Source organism: Sturnus vulgaris, chromosome 9 (assembly GCF_052056855.1).
Source record: "Sturnus vulgaris isolate bStuVul1 chromosome 9, bStuVul1.hap1, whole genome shotgun sequence".
Classification (NCBI taxonomy): Eukaryota; Metazoa; Chordata; class Aves; order Passeriformes; family Sturnidae; genus Sturnus; species Sturnus vulgaris.
Genome location: NC_142251.1, coordinates 26,853,081 through 26,870,217, shown reverse-complemented (window position 1 = coordinate 26,870,217; position 17,137 = coordinate 26,853,081). Strand labels below are relative to the sequence as shown.

The 17,137-nt window shown below is 44.3% G+C and overlaps 1 protein-coding gene across 2 annotated transcripts in view; it reads right to left on the bottom strand.

The window, feature by feature from the left end:
• Positions 1-17,137, bottom strand: part of ATF6 (activating transcription factor 6) — a 70,769-nt gene that overhangs the window by 37,689 nt on the left and 15,943 nt on the right. Inside the window, exons 10-14 of one of the 2 annotated variants that reach the window (XM_088170211.1) lie at positions 9,865-10,008; positions 7,993-8,112; positions 6,499-6,604; positions 5,412-5,476; positions 2,390-2,504 (exon numbers count right to left, since the gene is read on the bottom strand). In XM_088170211.1, coding sequence (XP_088026337.1) covers positions 2,390-2,504; positions 5,412-5,476; positions 6,499-6,604; positions 7,993-8,112; positions 9,865-10,008 — 550 coding nt within the window. The remainder of the gene's footprint in view (positions 1-2,389; positions 2,505-5,411; positions 5,477-6,498; positions 6,605-7,992; positions 8,113-9,864; positions 10,009-17,137) is intronic. The other variant, XM_088170212.1, reaches the window with a different exon arrangement.

Genomic DNA, 17,137 nt, shown 5'->3' with positions numbered 1-17,137 from the left:
TCCTACCATGTAAGAGGCAGGGGTAGCCCTAGCAAATCCCATTTTCTAGAAAATCCAAGGAACTCAGGGCACAGCTCCTGCAGTGCAAGGGAGAACACACAAAGCCCAATACATTTTATCAGATGCATCCAGGAGAAATGCAGGCACAGAGCAGGAAATGGGGACAGAGGATCTAGGGACATCAGTGGAAGGGAACTCCTGAGATCCACAGTCCCACCTTCCACCAGAAGCACCCACTCCCTGCCACTTTGAACTGAGTGATTCTTGTTCTGGTTTTTATGTCACAGGGCTTTAAGAGCTTATTAAGGGTGGGGGAGTGTCTGCAGGGCAAACAGCAGAGAGGAGAACAAACCTTTCATCTCCAGGCCTGGGCTCCTCACCAGGACAAGCCAAGCAGCACGAGTGAGCTGTGGGACAGCCGTGGGGAGGAACCAGCCCCCTGCCAGCTCCTCATCAGCACTGAAAGGGGAGCTGGGGGCCAGAGAAAATGAAGTCAGCAGTCCCCAGGAGGAGGTGAAAGGGCACCTCCCAGGCTGGGGCCCTGCTGATGGCACCCCTCGGGCTGTGCAGGAGTCCTTTCTTCTGCACTCACAAAGGAATCCAAGCAAGTCATTGAAAAGTGCCTCAGGGCAGAGCCTGCTGCTAGATCAGGTTTGCCCTGTTAAAACAATAAATGAGGTAATGCATGGAACTGCCTTCTATTTGAGGACATTTCATTCATAAAACAGAAATACCAAAAGCTTTGCAACCAAATAAACTTCATAGAGGGGTTTAAAAGCCTCCCCCCAGCTCTCCCTGCAAGAGAGCAGAGCTGCAGGGATTCTGTGGCACAGGCTCAGTGTTTCCAAGGACAGCTCTGTGACTTGAAACGAGAGCTGACAACTTCCAGGTCATTAACCCGACAGTGTAAACAGGGCTATGGACATGAACAGCGTTCAGGTGGGCTGCAACCAATGGCCCCAAGTGCAGAGCTCCACAAACACTGCTCTGCTTTGTCTTCAGAGCTTCCAGGAAAAATTTTATATTCTCCTCTCCCTTCTCCTCATCCTCAGGATATGTGGAGCCTGGTGCTGGCTGTATTTGTGTTGCTAGCTGAAAGAACAGCAGAACATGCCAAGCATTTAATAACAAAATTCCAGCCTTGTGACACAACCCAGTAATCCCAAGACTGGAAAGCAACTTCATATTTCTACTCAGCACAAAACTTCAATCCTAAGAAGAAGAGCACTGCTCTTTTTATTTAGCCTGAACCTTCTCTACAGATGTGCACCTCACAAATGAAGAAACTTGCTGTGCACCAGGTGGAACAGGGTTGTATTACCTGTGTACCATCTCTAGATTGGTAGTTCTGACAACACAGGAACTGCTAAAATCAGCTGTGCTTATCTGTGTGCTCTCACAAGAACTGGCTTTAGCTGGGTGAGCTGCTGTTGTGGCCACTTCTGGTCCCCCACGACCTTGGGACCCCTCTGGGGACACTCGTATGAAGAGGAGACAAATGGAGCTTTGCAGGGAGGATCACAGCTGGGTGTGAACATGCACACAACAATTCTCACCTAACACCCCCACTGCAAAATGGCAGGGCAGGAGGCTCAGCAAGGGTCAGCCCAACGTGCAATATAGACACAGCTAATGATTCATCAAGACCTCTGCAGAACGCAGGAAACAAATCCCTCCAGCTCCAGGTTGTTTGCCTTGATCATTTCCATCACCACATCCCAACCAGCTTCTCACTGCTGCAGCTGTCCTGGCTTCAACACTAGTCAGGCTTGCAGTGCAGAAAGTGACATTAGACACCTGAAATTCCATTTTATAACAGCTTTTAAAATCACTAACTGTGCTGCAGACGTGAGGCTGTGCCTGACAAAGCTGCAGCACAAGCCTCTGCTGTATCTCAGCACAGATAGCAGACATGCTCACTTGGGTCAACTTACAAATCACAAGACAGCAAAAAATCACAGTCCTGTACAGCTGCAGTGTGTGACATATAAAATTGCAAATGCAAGAGTTTTAGGGGAAGGTAGAAACTGTATGTGTTAACAGTAATACTTGATGCAGAGGGTGCATTTGTTCCTAAACCCAGAAACACAAAAGATTTGTACCCCTATTACATAGCTCTAATGTGTGTTTGACAACAGGGTTCATGCAATTTTGGGCTCTCTTGCCCTGGCACTACAACGTTTTCTTCCAAGCTCTTTCCCTTCCCAATGTGAGGGGCATGCTTTGCACAGACCATGATCTGGCCGTGTTACTGCAAAGGACACAGAGGAGCATCATTTCAGAAGGAACAAACTGACCTTCAGTCTGGACTAAGGCATCCTTGGCACGTCTGTGGGCAGCAGTTTTAGGGACACAGGAGAAGGGCAGGATGAGCCCGTGGCACACTTACTCTGCGGAATGACACCACGTAGAACGTGTCCTCCCTCCGGTGAATTGCTTCAAAGAAGTCTTGGTAGCTCCTGGGAGAGGCATAATACACTTGCAGCTCATTCCCTGAGTTCCTGCTGAAATAGAGAAGGGCAAAGGTAATTATTTTAGACAAGACAGTTAATTCTAGGCAGACAATGACTTTGAAGACTTGCTTTTTAAGGAATTATATGTTCACTTATGCACTGCATGCTGGAGATCTAGGAAGCCTGAAAGCCAGTATTTAATGAAATAATGGATAAGCACAGGGATGGACTCAGATGGACTTTTTAAATGAAAAAGACGCTGCTAAGCTCAGAGCGTGTTCTTAGTTGTGAACTTCCCCAGTCTTCTCTTGAGCAACTAAGAAAATAAATACCCTGGCTTGAAAAGTAAAAAGAGCTAGATAATATGACAAACACCACAACTATGCAAGTTAAAATATAGATCAGAGAAAAAAAAAAGCAAACAGCTGAACTGAGGAAGGTCCTGAAAGTCTTGGTGACAAGTATATTCCTCCACTGAGAGAAGCACGAGGAACACAGAACACAGGTGAAGACAATGAAACTACTCAATACTTTCTGAAAGTTCAAGGTGCTTCAAAGGTCTTACTGTGGCAAAGTTTTCCACATTTGTTTCTGTTTGTGCAAAAACCTGCCTGCTAGCTCAACAGAAAAAAAAGTTTCAACCTACAGTGTCTGAAAACTTGTGATGACTTCTGAAAATAAATTTAGGAATAAAATGTCATTCTGAAATAAAATATCTAATAATTTAATAATTTAATAATTTTCTTTTATTGCTAAGACTCCAAACCACTGAAATTGAAAGAAGTGCAAAGTTAAGCATAAACAGAGCTTTTAATTTACTATCAAATGACAAATCCACCTTCTTTCTCACCCACCTTTCTTTTTTTTTTTTTTTGTTTTTTTCTGCTGTGTCCTCTGGTCAACTCAAAGATCTTTCCCCTGGTTTGCTCTTGATTTTCAATTGAGACAGAGGAGCAAAAATAAGATATTCACATAATTCTGGCTTATCTTTTCCACGGTTCTCATCTTACACATGTGAGACACAAGGAAAAGATGCCCTAAACCATTCCAAGCCAAAACACTGGTGAGTTCTACAATCAGGGTACTTATCCACTGTTTACCTTGGAAAGGTGAGAGATTCCTAGCATATATTGCTATCATTTATACTTCCCCAATCCCATTCCAAAATAACTTATTTAATCATGCTGGAAAGCTGTACTCAAGGAAACCATGAGCTGGAGCTTGAACCTGTCATTGTAATTCCCTCCACTTTAACAGCACACCGTGTGTTTGTGGTGAGGACACTGACCAGGCATCCCTCCCCTCCCAGGCTGTCTCCTGCTGACCCAGGTTTTGAATTAGATTATTTTAGTACATTTCTAAAATACAACAAGGAATAAATCCATCACCAAGAGATTTTTCTCAAGCAGCAGTAAGAGCAGGCTGTCACCTTCCACTGCTACCAGAGTCCTGTGGCAAGCAGCCTGCCAGGTCAGTTGCCCTTTCTGGAATGGGGGTGGAAGTCCTGGAGCAGGGAGCTCTGCTCTGCACATCCCCTCCTGCAGAACTGTGCACAAGAGCAATCAGCCCCCAACCTCCACACACAGCAAACAGAGATTAATTTGGAGCTAATCTGAGCTTGATTACTCGTTCATGCAAACACCAAGGGCCAGCAAGGCACTCATGAGATGGAGCAGGATGTTGGACTAGAGATCTCCAGAGGTCCTTCACAACCCAAACTACTCCATGATTCTATGATTTCATGGAGCACCTAATAGCTGGTGGCTCTGGGAGGAACTGGAAATCTGTTCTATGTTCTTAGCAGCTCCAGGACAGCCTCAGCATGCAGCTGCCATGACTCACTGGTCCTGTTCATATAAACATCATTAATCTGAAAAAAAACCCCAAAAAAATCTCACTTCCTTTGGAGCACCACAGATGCTGAGCTACATGCTGTTGCACACTCTTTCCAATAATCCAGATAATTTCTTTTCAAGAGTAATGCAAGGATGTGCATTAAACTGCCTTATGGCATGAGGCTTGTTCATCAGTGCTCAGTTCAAACAGCTATCCTTCATCTGCCTGTAGAACTCAAGAAGATTTTTTTTTTTCCTTGTAAGTCAAGACCTACCAAAATTGGACAGTCTGTTTTCTGTAACATTTGCCTGCAGCTTGCTCTTTTCCCCCAGGCTGATCCTGCTTTCAAAGCAGCAATGCAAAGGGAAAGGCCACAGCTGCCTTACTTCCCACAGCACCATTTCAGGTGCTGTTCTCACCAAAAGTCCCCTCTGTGCTCCATCCTGCTCCTACACTCCTCTCAAAGCAGACAGTCTCACACAGAGATCAGGGGAGAGAAATTTGCTTTCCTAAATCTTTTCTGTCCACAACTTCCCGTCACTAGAAGGATTGGGAAGGGAAGAGGGACAGGGTAGTTATGAGGAGGGGACATCAGGAAATAACATGCCCCAATAATCAGCAGAGAAAAGGCAGCAGATGGAGACAAAGAATTCAAGTGAGATGCAATGGTACTTTAAATTCATCATGATAATCTGGTGCTGGCTGTAATGGCTCTACTCTTGAAGACATGAGAGAAACCTTTCCCTTAGCAGACTCAGGGTCCTTTGAAATATTCTTACAAAATTACTTAGGATATTCTCACTGAGAGTCCAGTCAGTTCCCCTGGTTTTCCCCTAAATTCTCAGATCTGTTTAGATAGGGATTCTTGAGAGCAAAGCAAGGATTTTCTTAAAATTCATGGCTAGAAAGGCCCTGGATACATGAGCTGTGATACAGGGGTCCCTTTAAGTGTAATATAAATAATTAGAAGCAGTTATTTGCTAAGGGACAGAATCAGGCCCTGTAGAAAAGTAGCTGCATTAAGAACCCTGAGAAGATGAAAATGAGCATTCTTTACCAACTGATGGTAAAACTGATGGTTATTAAGCAGAAATCAATACCAAAGGAGCTGTTCTGCCTTACCTGAGACTGGTGTCTCTGTAAGGCATGGCCATTAGCTGGGAATCTGTCTTGTCACTGAGGGAGCTCTGAAAAAGGGGGAGAAAGAAAAGATGACACAAAGTGAAACCAATAAGCATTCCCTTGGTTTGCCACTGCATTAAATACAACACAGAATGGGGGGCAGAGGTCAATCAGTGCCCTGCACCAGAAATGTGCATTTTTCCACTGAAACATGAGAAACTGCAATGGTCAGCAATCAAGCTGGAACAACAAAACCAGCAAGATTTTAATACAGCCAAATTTTAAGTCAGCTTTCAGAGACAAGAAAGGGAGCTTGGTACCATAGACAACATTTCTAAATATTTCAGCATTCTTCTCTGGACACCAGTGAGAAGGATCTGAAAGATACACAACACTTCTTCTTAAGAAAACTGCAGTATTTCCCACATTGTAATGCTCGATTCCTTTTAGAGCTGTTACTACATCTAATCAATTTAAATACTTCGAAAATTCATTTTCTTAATTTCAGCCTTGATATCAGTATGCCATGTAGATAAAAGAGAATTTAAGAAATGGGAAACAGAGCACAAGTCTCATAATTCCGTAGTCTTACAAAAAAAAATAATCCCTCTAGCAAAAAATTTAAACAATAGAAATATTTCAACACAATCAGTCAGCTGTGGCCCTTATCAGTGAATCAGATGAATGTGCTGTAGGTTGCATTTCTCTTTATTAAGCAATTGCTTATCCTTACAGAGAAGCCATAAAAAGGATAACGATTGATTTCATTTTAGAAAATGCTCAGCATATTTTGATGGCTGCTAACAAAATTCAAAACCCTGAATCCAAGAGCAGGAATGGAAGAAAACAACTGACAACATAATAATCAACCAAACCCAGCAGTTTAAAATGGGAAGTGCCGGCTGCCCTGGTAACAGGCAGGATGGTCAATTCGGTCTGTTATGCCAAGGGAAAGGAGTGAGGGATGTCCCAGGGAATGGTGAGGGATGTCCCAGGGAATGGTGAGGGCACACTCAGGGATGTCCCAGGGAATGCTCAGGGCACTCTCAGGGATGCCCCAGGGCACTCTCAGCTGTGTCCTGCCCACCTGTGGCACCCGTGCTCTGTGCTGCTGCTGGCTGTTGCTGAGGCGCCGGGACCGCGTGCGCTCCACCTCGTGCCTGTGCACCCATCCCCGCAGCTCGTGGGTCAGCCTGGGGAAGCAAGCACAGGGATGGACTCAGATGGGCTTTTTTAAATGAAAAAAACACTGCTAAGCTCAGAGTGTGTTCTTAGTGGTCAACTGCCCCAGTCTTCTCTTGAGCAGCTAAGAAAATGTGCACCACCACCACCACACGCTGCTAGCAACGCTGGCACAGCAGCTCAGGGGTGTGCAGCAGCTTAGCCACCACAGAGGTGATGCCTCAGGATTCCAGATTTTATATTCTTCATGTATTTGTAATCCTGAAGTTCTTTAGTGTATAACTCTGAACTCCATATGTAGTGTCAGCTGCTGTTCTCCCATTTTGGTCAGACACAACAATTCCTCTCTGGAATCAAGGACACCTCACTGCCTCAGGTCCCGAGAGATGGAAACAAAAGTGAATTGGGGGCAGGAAATTTGGGGTAAATGACTTCGTTACCTGAAGTTATAACTGGAAGATTAACCCCCAATATGCAAATAGACCAAACTTATAAAAGTGTGAAAATTTGTGATCCATGGTCCATTTTGGGTGTAACCCCTGGGTGTGTTTTAACTTTTTACTCTCTTAATCTTGTCTAGTCTCTGTTCTAGGTAGCCACTACAAGGCATCATAGACACTGAATTTTACTATTATGATAACTTATTTTTAATATCACAGGAAGGAAATACAATTTTAAGATTTATCTATACAGTATTAGATTCATGGGTGTTCCCACATAAAGTAGATACAGTAATTTATTTTGGCAAACAAACAGTAATTTTGAAATTACTGTTAGGACTACTGAAATTTATGATCAAAAGTTGATCAATTCAAGACAGATTATTGGTTAAGGATAAATTATGGCAAATAAATCTGAGGGAAAGAATGGACAAAGAGAATGGAGATAAGGTTAGTGACTCCTATCTAAAGGAAAAGTGGAGCTGGGTGTTTTCTAACAGTGAACAAAGAACATCTGCAATGTCAGGTTCAGTCTGCTTCTATCAGAAGCTGAAGAATAGAAGACCACTCTTATATAACTTTTAGGGAAAGGCTTTTAGCTGGACTTGATTTCCATATCATTAACATTTCCACATACTAAGTGATTTCTCTTTTAAGTCATTAAAATCCCCCAGACAATCAGAAAATTGTTGTTTGGTTATTGCAAATGACCAGTGTGAAAAGAGAGTGGTGAAAATCATCACTAAATCCATGGGAAGATGACAAAGATCCAAGTGGATCTGTCCTTACAGCAGGCATTGGACAGTGCAGACTCTTAGGAGACACTGGACATGTACTGGACAAACCCCAGGAATGGACACCAGCACCATTCCCAGCTGTCCAGGAGCACTCAGCCAACACAGAGTTCATAGATCAACTCCCAGTAAACTCTCAGTGCTCACAGCAGGGTGTTTGCTCACCTCAGGGACTCTGTCCTGTTGATCAGAGGCCGGCAGGGGGGTTGTGGTGGTGAAATGTATAACAGTGGTTCTTCTGAGACTATCATTAGTGCTTTGTTATCAGACACAGAACGGTCATACCTGGGAAAAAACAACAAAACCACGTCAAGACCCCTTAAAAAACTTTTTCATGACCCTTTGACCAAAGCCAGAGAACGAGCACTAACTCCAGCAGACCCATGAATGTTACAGCTGCTCCCGTGAGAGCTCAGAAACAGGTGAGAAACAATTCCCATCAAACATCCAACGTTCTCAGTCAATCCCTCAAAGGGGGCTGACAGCTCTCAATGCAGGGCAGACAGATGAGCATTAGCAGATGTTGGATCTCTTCCCAAGAAGGTCAGATATTGATAGAATATGTAGTCTGTAAAATATTTCTCATAGTATGCAAACTATGTGATCTCAGCAGACACAACTTGCTTTTTCATTCCAGAGCTGTGCAAGACTTGCTACAGAAATACTGAATTTATTATCCACTAAAACCATGCAGCTAGAAAGACCATAAGGTATGTGACAATTGAGCAGCCACAAACTATATTACAACTGAGTGGAGAGGATTTATATCTCTGTCTCCAGAATCTAGCTTGGTTTTGATAAAAAGTGAAAAGGAGCATGTATTTCTCAGTACAAAAATCCATAACACTCTCAGCAGTTCCTGAGGGATTAACTATTTATCACCAAATACCTAGTGTGGGTTTCTCTCTTGACAGGTTATCAATGTAACAGCTTTTGTCCTCTTGGTTTTCACACACTTGTAGCTCCTGAACCTCAAGTTCTTTCTGAAAAATCAGGTGTAAGAGCTTATGAAAGCCTTATTCATAGTCCCCTCCCTTTCCCAGCTTTCTCTCCAACTTCATGTCTGCTTCTCCCCTCTACTGCATCTAGGACTGATAGAGAATATGCAGCAAAGAGCTCACAGCTTGCCAAACCCAGGGTGAAAGAGTGAAAGAAAAGGAGGTACAGGCACAAGCACATCCTCCTGAGAGAAGCACTGCACTCTTCTATCCCACAGGTCATGGTCTGAAATGTACCACGTAGGATACAAAGCCCTCACCATGGCTACAGCCTTAAAATGCTCCTGATTTATTGCCTTCTTTCTGCATGGCAAAATACATGAGGGCTTTCTGCACATCTGTGCCTGGCTTTGTTCAACCAGCCAAAACACTCCACTGGAAAGGGACAGTCTAATAGGATAAATCTTGTAAGGGGAAAACATGAGCTGTATTAGCCAGACTTCAATCTGGAGGCAATTATATGTTCACTTATGCACTGCATGCTGGAGATCTAGGAAGTCTGAAAGCCAGTATTTAATGAAATAATGGATAAGCACAGGGATGGACTCAGATGGACTTTTTAAAATGAAAAAGACACTGCTAAGCTCAGAGTGTGTTCTTAGTTGTGAACTTCCCCAGTCTTCTCTTGAGCAACTAAGAAAATAAATACCCTGGCTTGAAAAGTAAAAAGAGCTAGATAATATGACAAATATCACAACTATGCAAGCATAAATATAGATCAGAGGAAAAAAGCAAACAGCTGAATTAAGAAGGTCCTGAAAGTCTTGGTGACAAGCACTTGTGGATGTGCTCTGTTCCCTAACACTGTGCAGCACAGCCACGTGTACACTTCTGAAGCTGTGTGTGTTGGGTACTCTGGGAGATAAAACACCATATTCATCTGCAAAGCAAACTGATCAACTTTCAAAACACTGTGTTTAGGACTCAGGTACTCTGTAAAAGCAGCAAGAGCACTGGCCATGAAGGTGAGCAAGGCAGTGAGGGCTAAAAGCACCACTGCCCCCTGCCACCTGAAATATGTCATAGGTTTCCATCTCACCTGTTACTCTCCTCAGAAACGATGCCCTCAGGCACCTCCTGAGCTGTGCTGGACTCCTGGCCAGCTGAGAACTCCAGGAGATTTCTGGTGCGGTGGTTAGAACTCACAGTGGAATCTGCTCCACCGGCATCCTTTTCAAATACACTGGAAAACATAATAAACATAACATAACATAATAAATATAACAGCAAAATGTATCACATACAGAAGGGGTCTGCAAGGCACTTTTCTGTGAGGCATTAAATACTCAGGTGGAGAAGTTTCTGGCTGCTGTTACATCACATGGATAAGGTTCATGTCACATCTACTGTAAAAAACTGATGTGGCATTATATTATCATTGCTCAAAGCAGTAGTAGTCAGAAAAGCATTTCTGTTCTTTTTCAGTTCTAAATGTTTGAAGGATTCTGATTGTTTTAAGGACTCTGATGCTCACACAAGCTTCAACTGCTGAAACTAAGAAAACTGCTTGTAACCCCGGTCTTGAGGGCTAAGAAAATTCTCTAAAATCAAATCAAAGCACCCCTAAACTTTAACTTTCACCAGCCTCCAAGTACAATTTCCATAGTTTATACAAATATAACATATAAGGAAAACATAGATATCAAATTCCACACAGCTGCTGGAATGTTATGCCAGACATCTACCAGGACTGCACACAAATCTAAATATGTTCAATTCTACTTGGATTTAGAACAACTGGCAGGGCCAACAGCCCCATGGGAAGCAGGCCATGGTGACAGATACCCTGTCCCTGGCATGGACTGAAGGATCCTGGCCTGGAGGCTGCTCAGAGGAGCAGCCTTGCAGCACAGGGGTGTCTGTGCTGCTCCCCATAGAACACAGGGGTGTCTGTGCTGCTCCCCATAGAGCACAGGGGTGTCTGTGCTGCTCCCCATAGAGCACAGGGGTGTCTGTGCTGCTCCCCACGCAGCACAGGGGTGTCTGTGCTGCTCCCCACGCAGCACAGGGGTGTCTGTGCTGCTCCCCACGCAGCACAGGGGTGTCTGTGCTGCTCCCCACGCAGCACAGGGGTGTCTGTGCTGCTCCCCACGCAGCACAGGGGTGTCTGTGCTGCTCCCCACGCAGCACAGGGGTGTCTGTGCTGCTCCCCATGCAGAGAGGGAGCAGCACTGCAGTGTGAGCTGGAAACACAACCCCACCACTGCTGTACCACACCTACAGGCACAGGGGGGTGAGCTGCAAGGGAGAACTCTCAAAAGCACAGAAGCAATACTTCAATTTGTCCTGTCCAAAGGCTGGCCTTCCTCTTTCATAACACGGTTGCTTCCTGAAATATGCATGTTTACAAACCCAAGCCCTAACCTTCTTGGCTGACAACAGCAGAGCATCACCAGCAGCAACAGAGTGAAAACATAAAAATCTCTGCAATTCATGCTGATCACAGCTCACACAGTGCATTTTAACTCATACCTCAGCCCTCCTGTGCAGCAGAGCATAAACTCTGCAGGGAAGGATTTCCTGGTTTTACATGGCATCACTTTGTAACAGGCAACAAATACAAATAGAGACAGGCAAAACCTAGCAAGGAGGGCAGATTAAATACCCCACAAGTTAGTAGAAGGCAGACAGAATTGCCTCGAAATTGCCTCTCTTTTGCCAACACTTTTGCACTCCTGTGAGTAACCCAGGTGTCCCTGTGAGCAGTTGTGTCTTGTTCTGAACCACAGGGGTCAGGACAATCCCAGACCCAGGCTGCCATTGTTTTGATTGCCTCCTTTCCATCAGGTTTCTGGGCAGCAGCACGGAATGAGGGCAGCAGAAATGTGAAGGCTCTGCTTTCACTCGTGCCAATGGGCAGGAAAGCAGTGACACTTTCCTTACTGCCTGTGTACACGGGTATCCAAACACTTCAATGCTTTTACTGCGGGGAAAGCTGGATGCTTTATTCAAAACCTCCTATCAGGCAACACCAGGCCTACCCAATTTTACAGAAACAATCTCCACTACCTACTAGGTTCTATGACATCACATTTCTTCTCTGCCAACGAAAGCATCAGCACAACTGGCAGCGTCTCAAGCCCAAGAACCAGAGCTCAAAACTAAGGCTGATGTCTAAACAGATGCCTCACGTGCCTGCTGGAAGGCACTCACCTGTGAAATGTCCTTGCTGTACTTAATCTGCAGTCATGACAGCCAAAAGTACATGGTACTTCATTCATCAGAGCAAGAATAGCCCTCAGAAGATCTGAAGGTTGTTAACTCTCCAGCAAATCCTTTCTCCACAGCCTGAAGTGTACCAGCCATGCCGAGTGCTGCTGGACCTCCTGGATCTGCTGTTCTAGCCTATCCTACCTCTCTCCTTTCCCATTCCAAATGACACACAGAACCAGAGAAACTTTCCATGTAATCAGTTAGTTAAAGCTGAGAAAAAATCTAAGCAGAAGAACTGCAACAAATTGCTTTTTTTCCATGATGCTTCTTCCTTCCTGTGTGTCTCATTCTGCAAAAGCAATTCCTGCTATTTCAGGTTCCAGCCTGGTGAGGTGAAGTGTCATATACAATTCATTCCTCCTGCAGTTCACCCTGAACTCTGACCAACAGAGCCAAAGCCAAACCAAGGATAAAGACACACACTGCTCTACAATCACAGCTAATCTTCCTTTTTGTGATTTAGTTGTTTTAGCTACACACCCACTCTAAGCCACACACGCCTCATTTATTGCATCAGCTCTAGAAGAGAGGAAATGTTTATTTCCCTCTTCTGAAGCATAAAACATCTTTATCTTTTCATCAAATATCAGCTAACCACGGGATGTTTCAACCTGAAAGAAGATATCTGCAGCAGCACAAGACAAAGAAAGGAGGTGGGCAGAGCATGTTCTGCCATCCTTAAAGGCACAAACCATAAACCATGGCGCCCACTTCTGACAGCTTGTGAACACAAACCTGAGAACAAAACACGGTACCAGGGTGTTTTTTCCAATGCCCTGTCCTTTAACAGAATTGTTATTTCTCTTTTGAAGTAGGGCTAGCAGCAATTTCTGCTAGATGGGCCACTTTTGCACTCCCTGTTTCCCATTCTTTGTTTTGGACATTGAAAATGACTGTTCCTTCTCAATATCTCAGATATGTCTGAAAATAAATGTAAGTTGTTCCTCTCGTTTGTGGCAATGACCCAAAACCAAAATAACTTTAGTTCTGGATATGCCCCACAAATTGAAATCCTGCCCCACTTCCACCTTCTAATAACTCGTGGAGTTTTCTTAGTTTTGTTAGTTTTTTCCCCATCTGAGCAGAAGATGTTGTGTCCTGTTGGATCATTTCTTCCTCTTCCCTTCTCCCCAGAGGGAACATTAGTGCAGTTTGGCTATAAACAGGGCTCCATCTTCAGGAAACAAACAGGGGAGGACGTGCAGGTAATGATCCACGTCCTCCAGTTTCTCCAAGGCCTTTCCTTGCCACATGAAGGGTCTGAGACAGGGTATCAGAAATATTCCTTCTTCAACATCTCAAATTCACATGGGGGGAAAAGCATGACTTAGGAGCAAGGAATCCCTTCAAGCAGCTGGCATGATGATGGACCTGTCCTGCAGAGCTACATCTGGAAACATCTGCCCACCTCAGGCATGCTGAGCTTCACAAGTGCCAAGCAGAACAGCAACAATGCAAGCAGCAACAGGAAGGGTCTGCAGAACAGATCCCAGCACCATGGCACTGAAGAGGAAGTAAATATTGGCCATTTAAAAACATCAGGCAGAAGAGGCCTGAAAAGGTGAAAAAGAAAGGTGGAAGATCCCATTCAGAGGGACAAAAGCTTCAGAAAAACAGTATTTTTAACTAAGATATCAACAGCTAGTTTAAGAACTGGTTTAATATGACAGATGGCAAAAGCATGGACAGTTTTTTTATCCTGTTGAGCTACAAGATGAGAAGCTGGAAAAGGAAGAACACTTTGGCATACCTGCCCTGTGCAAATCCTGCTATTTGCTGGAACCCAGTTACTGCCCCACACTAAAAGTCCAAAAAGCCTGGAGCTCAGAACTGGCTTTACTGGGCAAGACAGCCTTTTAGAAGTTGGAATCTTTGCTGTTTGGCTCACTCACACACCTGGGGTGCCTAGCAAGGCTGGAGAGGCTGCATTTGGACATCCCAGACACTGTGAGCATGAAAGGGTTTTCACAAGCCACAAACACCCTGTCCAAGCTGGCTGAGCTCTCAGCTTATTTCAGATGCAAAAACAGATCCAAGGGAAAAAAGAGAGAACCACTAAATACTCCATGCAGATGTTTGTCCAGAAGTGTAGATAAATTTGATTATAAGAGGGAAAGAAAAGCAGCACTCCTGCCATGGTTTCTCCAGGCATTCAATGGCACCTGATATTTTAGCTGTATTTTTACTTCTTTGGTTTGAATGTCAGTTTGATAAATGTGAATGTAAGTCTTGCCAGGAGCCCAAACTAAATTTCATTTGTGCTTCTGGCTGAACAAATCCTGTGCACTTCAAGTTTTGAATACTGACATTTAAGTTGTACAGTAATTTGCAGACGAAAGCCAACAGTGATATCATAACAAAGAGTTTTCTGGGGACAGAACCATCTCTGAGTATGAGCTGGGAAGTTTCCAACAAGCTAAAGTTGACATTGCAAGGAGACACCAACCAAAGACCTTCTTGTCCTCTTCCTAACTGATTCCAGACAAGGCTGCCATAGTGCCAGACACTCTCTGGAAAGTATTTCTTGTTTCTATTCCTGATGAGTGCACCATCTGCTGACAGCAAGGCTCTGCCTCCTCCTCAGGGCTGCTCCAGAGCTGCCCTCTCTGAGAGCAGCCCAGCCTTCTTCCTCTGCAGGGGAACAGGAGGAAAGCAAACCAAAGTGGAGGCTTTGTGCATTTGTGTTGTGTTTTGCATGCTTTAAATAGCAACTTATTCTCAAAAAAAACCTCTGGAAAAGAAAGGAAGAAAGCAAATATTGACACCCAGAGCGCTTTTCTTTTTTTTTCCTGGAAAACTCTGTACCATTATCTGGCCTTTGTTGCCAAAGCTTGTGGCTATGATCAGCAGAGGAGAGAGGAAGGAATCCCTTCCTGCTCCCAGAGTTGTAGTTTGCAAGAAAACAAAAGGTGTCCAATTTTATTCAAGCATCAACCTATCAAGAGAAGTACTGGAAGGTCTGGAACCTAGACCCATGTCCAATTAACTCAGCCTGTCCTTTTCTTCTTGATTTCTCCCTGTCTTCAAGGAGAGGCTATAACACAAGACCAAAGGTGTGCAGCAGGAGCAGTTTTGTATCTCTGGGCCATCTCCAACACAGATATACACTCAACTCAGCACTGAGACCTGTTCTTTCAGTGTCTCAAACATTACATTAAATTTCCTGTACTACAAGTGTTAAGAGCCTCAAATGTCTTCTGATGCTTCAACTGTTTTTGCTAAAACACCCAGAGGGCTTCATCTTTCCTTGGCAGCCAGAAGCCATGGACCTGGCTACCATGGCACTGTTCTCATGCCTCTTGCACTCATCTCAGCTTTTTCTTCACATTTCACCAGTTCCTCTCTAGGAGCGTGTAAGAAATCAATAGCATTTGACTGTCATCATTTGTATGTAGGTTTACTGTACATCACATTTAAGCCTACCAACCTCCTGAAGGCACATGGGAGGCTACTGAGGCTTGCAAAAGCAGAAAACCAGTCCTTTTCTATCCTTCACCAAAAGCAAAAAAAGCCCAGGACTGGATGAACAGAGGAAAAGAAACTGACGCTGAAGTACAGCCCATGATGTGCAGCTCTCTGCTCTCAGAACACCTCTCAGAGATGCTTCAAGCACTCACTGCAAGTGGCACTGTTCCTGCAGCTTTCCAACACCCCATCCCTGATGTACCCCTACACTCCTGCTGGCTGTAATATGGGTCTGCTTCTTTAATCAAGGAGAACAGAAACAGTGCAGAATGCACCAGGCTCAGAATAACCCTGCTCTCCCACACCCCAGCTCAGGATTGCTCAGCTTGATAAGGGCACTAGGCAATAGTGACACCAGTACAGGTGTGCTCAATGGATGGTGCTGCCAGCAGCCCAAATCCTTCATGCTCCAAAAGCTTAGCAGACCCCAGCAGTGCTGACCAGCACCCTGCACACGGGGTGGGATGCTAATCTGGGTACTGCTATCAAAGACTTGTGTTTTCATTACTTTATCCTCACAAGCAGAAGGTCATGGTAGCTTGTAAGCTGAGCAATCAACTTCAAATGAGGCAATTTCCTCATTTTCCGTAAAAGATGATTAATCTTAGCTATAAGGTATAATCTTAGCACTTCTGGGTTGTTTTTTTTCCCCCTGTTTGTGCTACCAATTTAAGAAATGAGACACACCCCTAAGTCTTTCAGGAATCAAAAGCCACTGCTTCTTCATTTGCTGAGTCTATGACAACAGCAGACAAATCACACTTCTCAGCCAGCAAAGCCAGTGCCTTTATTTGCAACTGCTCAGAGGATCTAAATTTTTAACAGATTATCCTATTTCCAGGATAGTCCTGGAAAGCAGAGGAAGATCCACGAGGACACCCTGGAGAGGAGCTGCACTGAAGTCTCTGCTAAAGGCCAGCCCTTTAGTGCAGCTGCTGGAGGTCAGAGGGACACAGGAGGTTTGGAAGCAGCAGCTGGACTGAGCTGCATGGATCAGTCACCACCTCAGCCATCCTCCACCCCAAACACAGCTCTCTGCATCTCACCATGTCTGTGCTCCAGCTTGAAAGGGGTCCCAGCCCCTTTCAGAGGTGGCCAACTTGTAAGAAAACATAGAATTAATAATAATACTAAAAAAACCAGCATCACACCACCCTCTCAAACCTTCTGTTCCAATCTCCTTGCAAATCTGCCCTTCCTGCCTCCAACTTCATATTTTTCTTTGTTTTCTGTCCACTGCATAGCTAAAGTGGTAGTTAGGACACATTCTGGCTGGCTGAGATCTTAATGAATGCTCTAAGACTGCTGCCAGGTGACAACCACTGTGTAAGCTTACACAGACTGATTATGGGGAAAATATAACCAGCTGAACACTTTTTATAGCCAAAAAGATAATGCTACAGCAACCAGCAAATACCTAGCTTACATGATTTGCTGCTACTGCCCCAAGAAGAGATACAGAAAATTTCTCTTTTGCATCTTCTGTGATTGTTCTCCTTTCCCTGCTTTTTACACATGACTTGGGTTGTTTTCCTGCAAATATTTTACTGTCACATAGGACTTGCATTAAGAAAACCAAAACAAGCATACAGGACAATTTATATTCAAATGAGAACAAGGAAGAAAATCAAAAT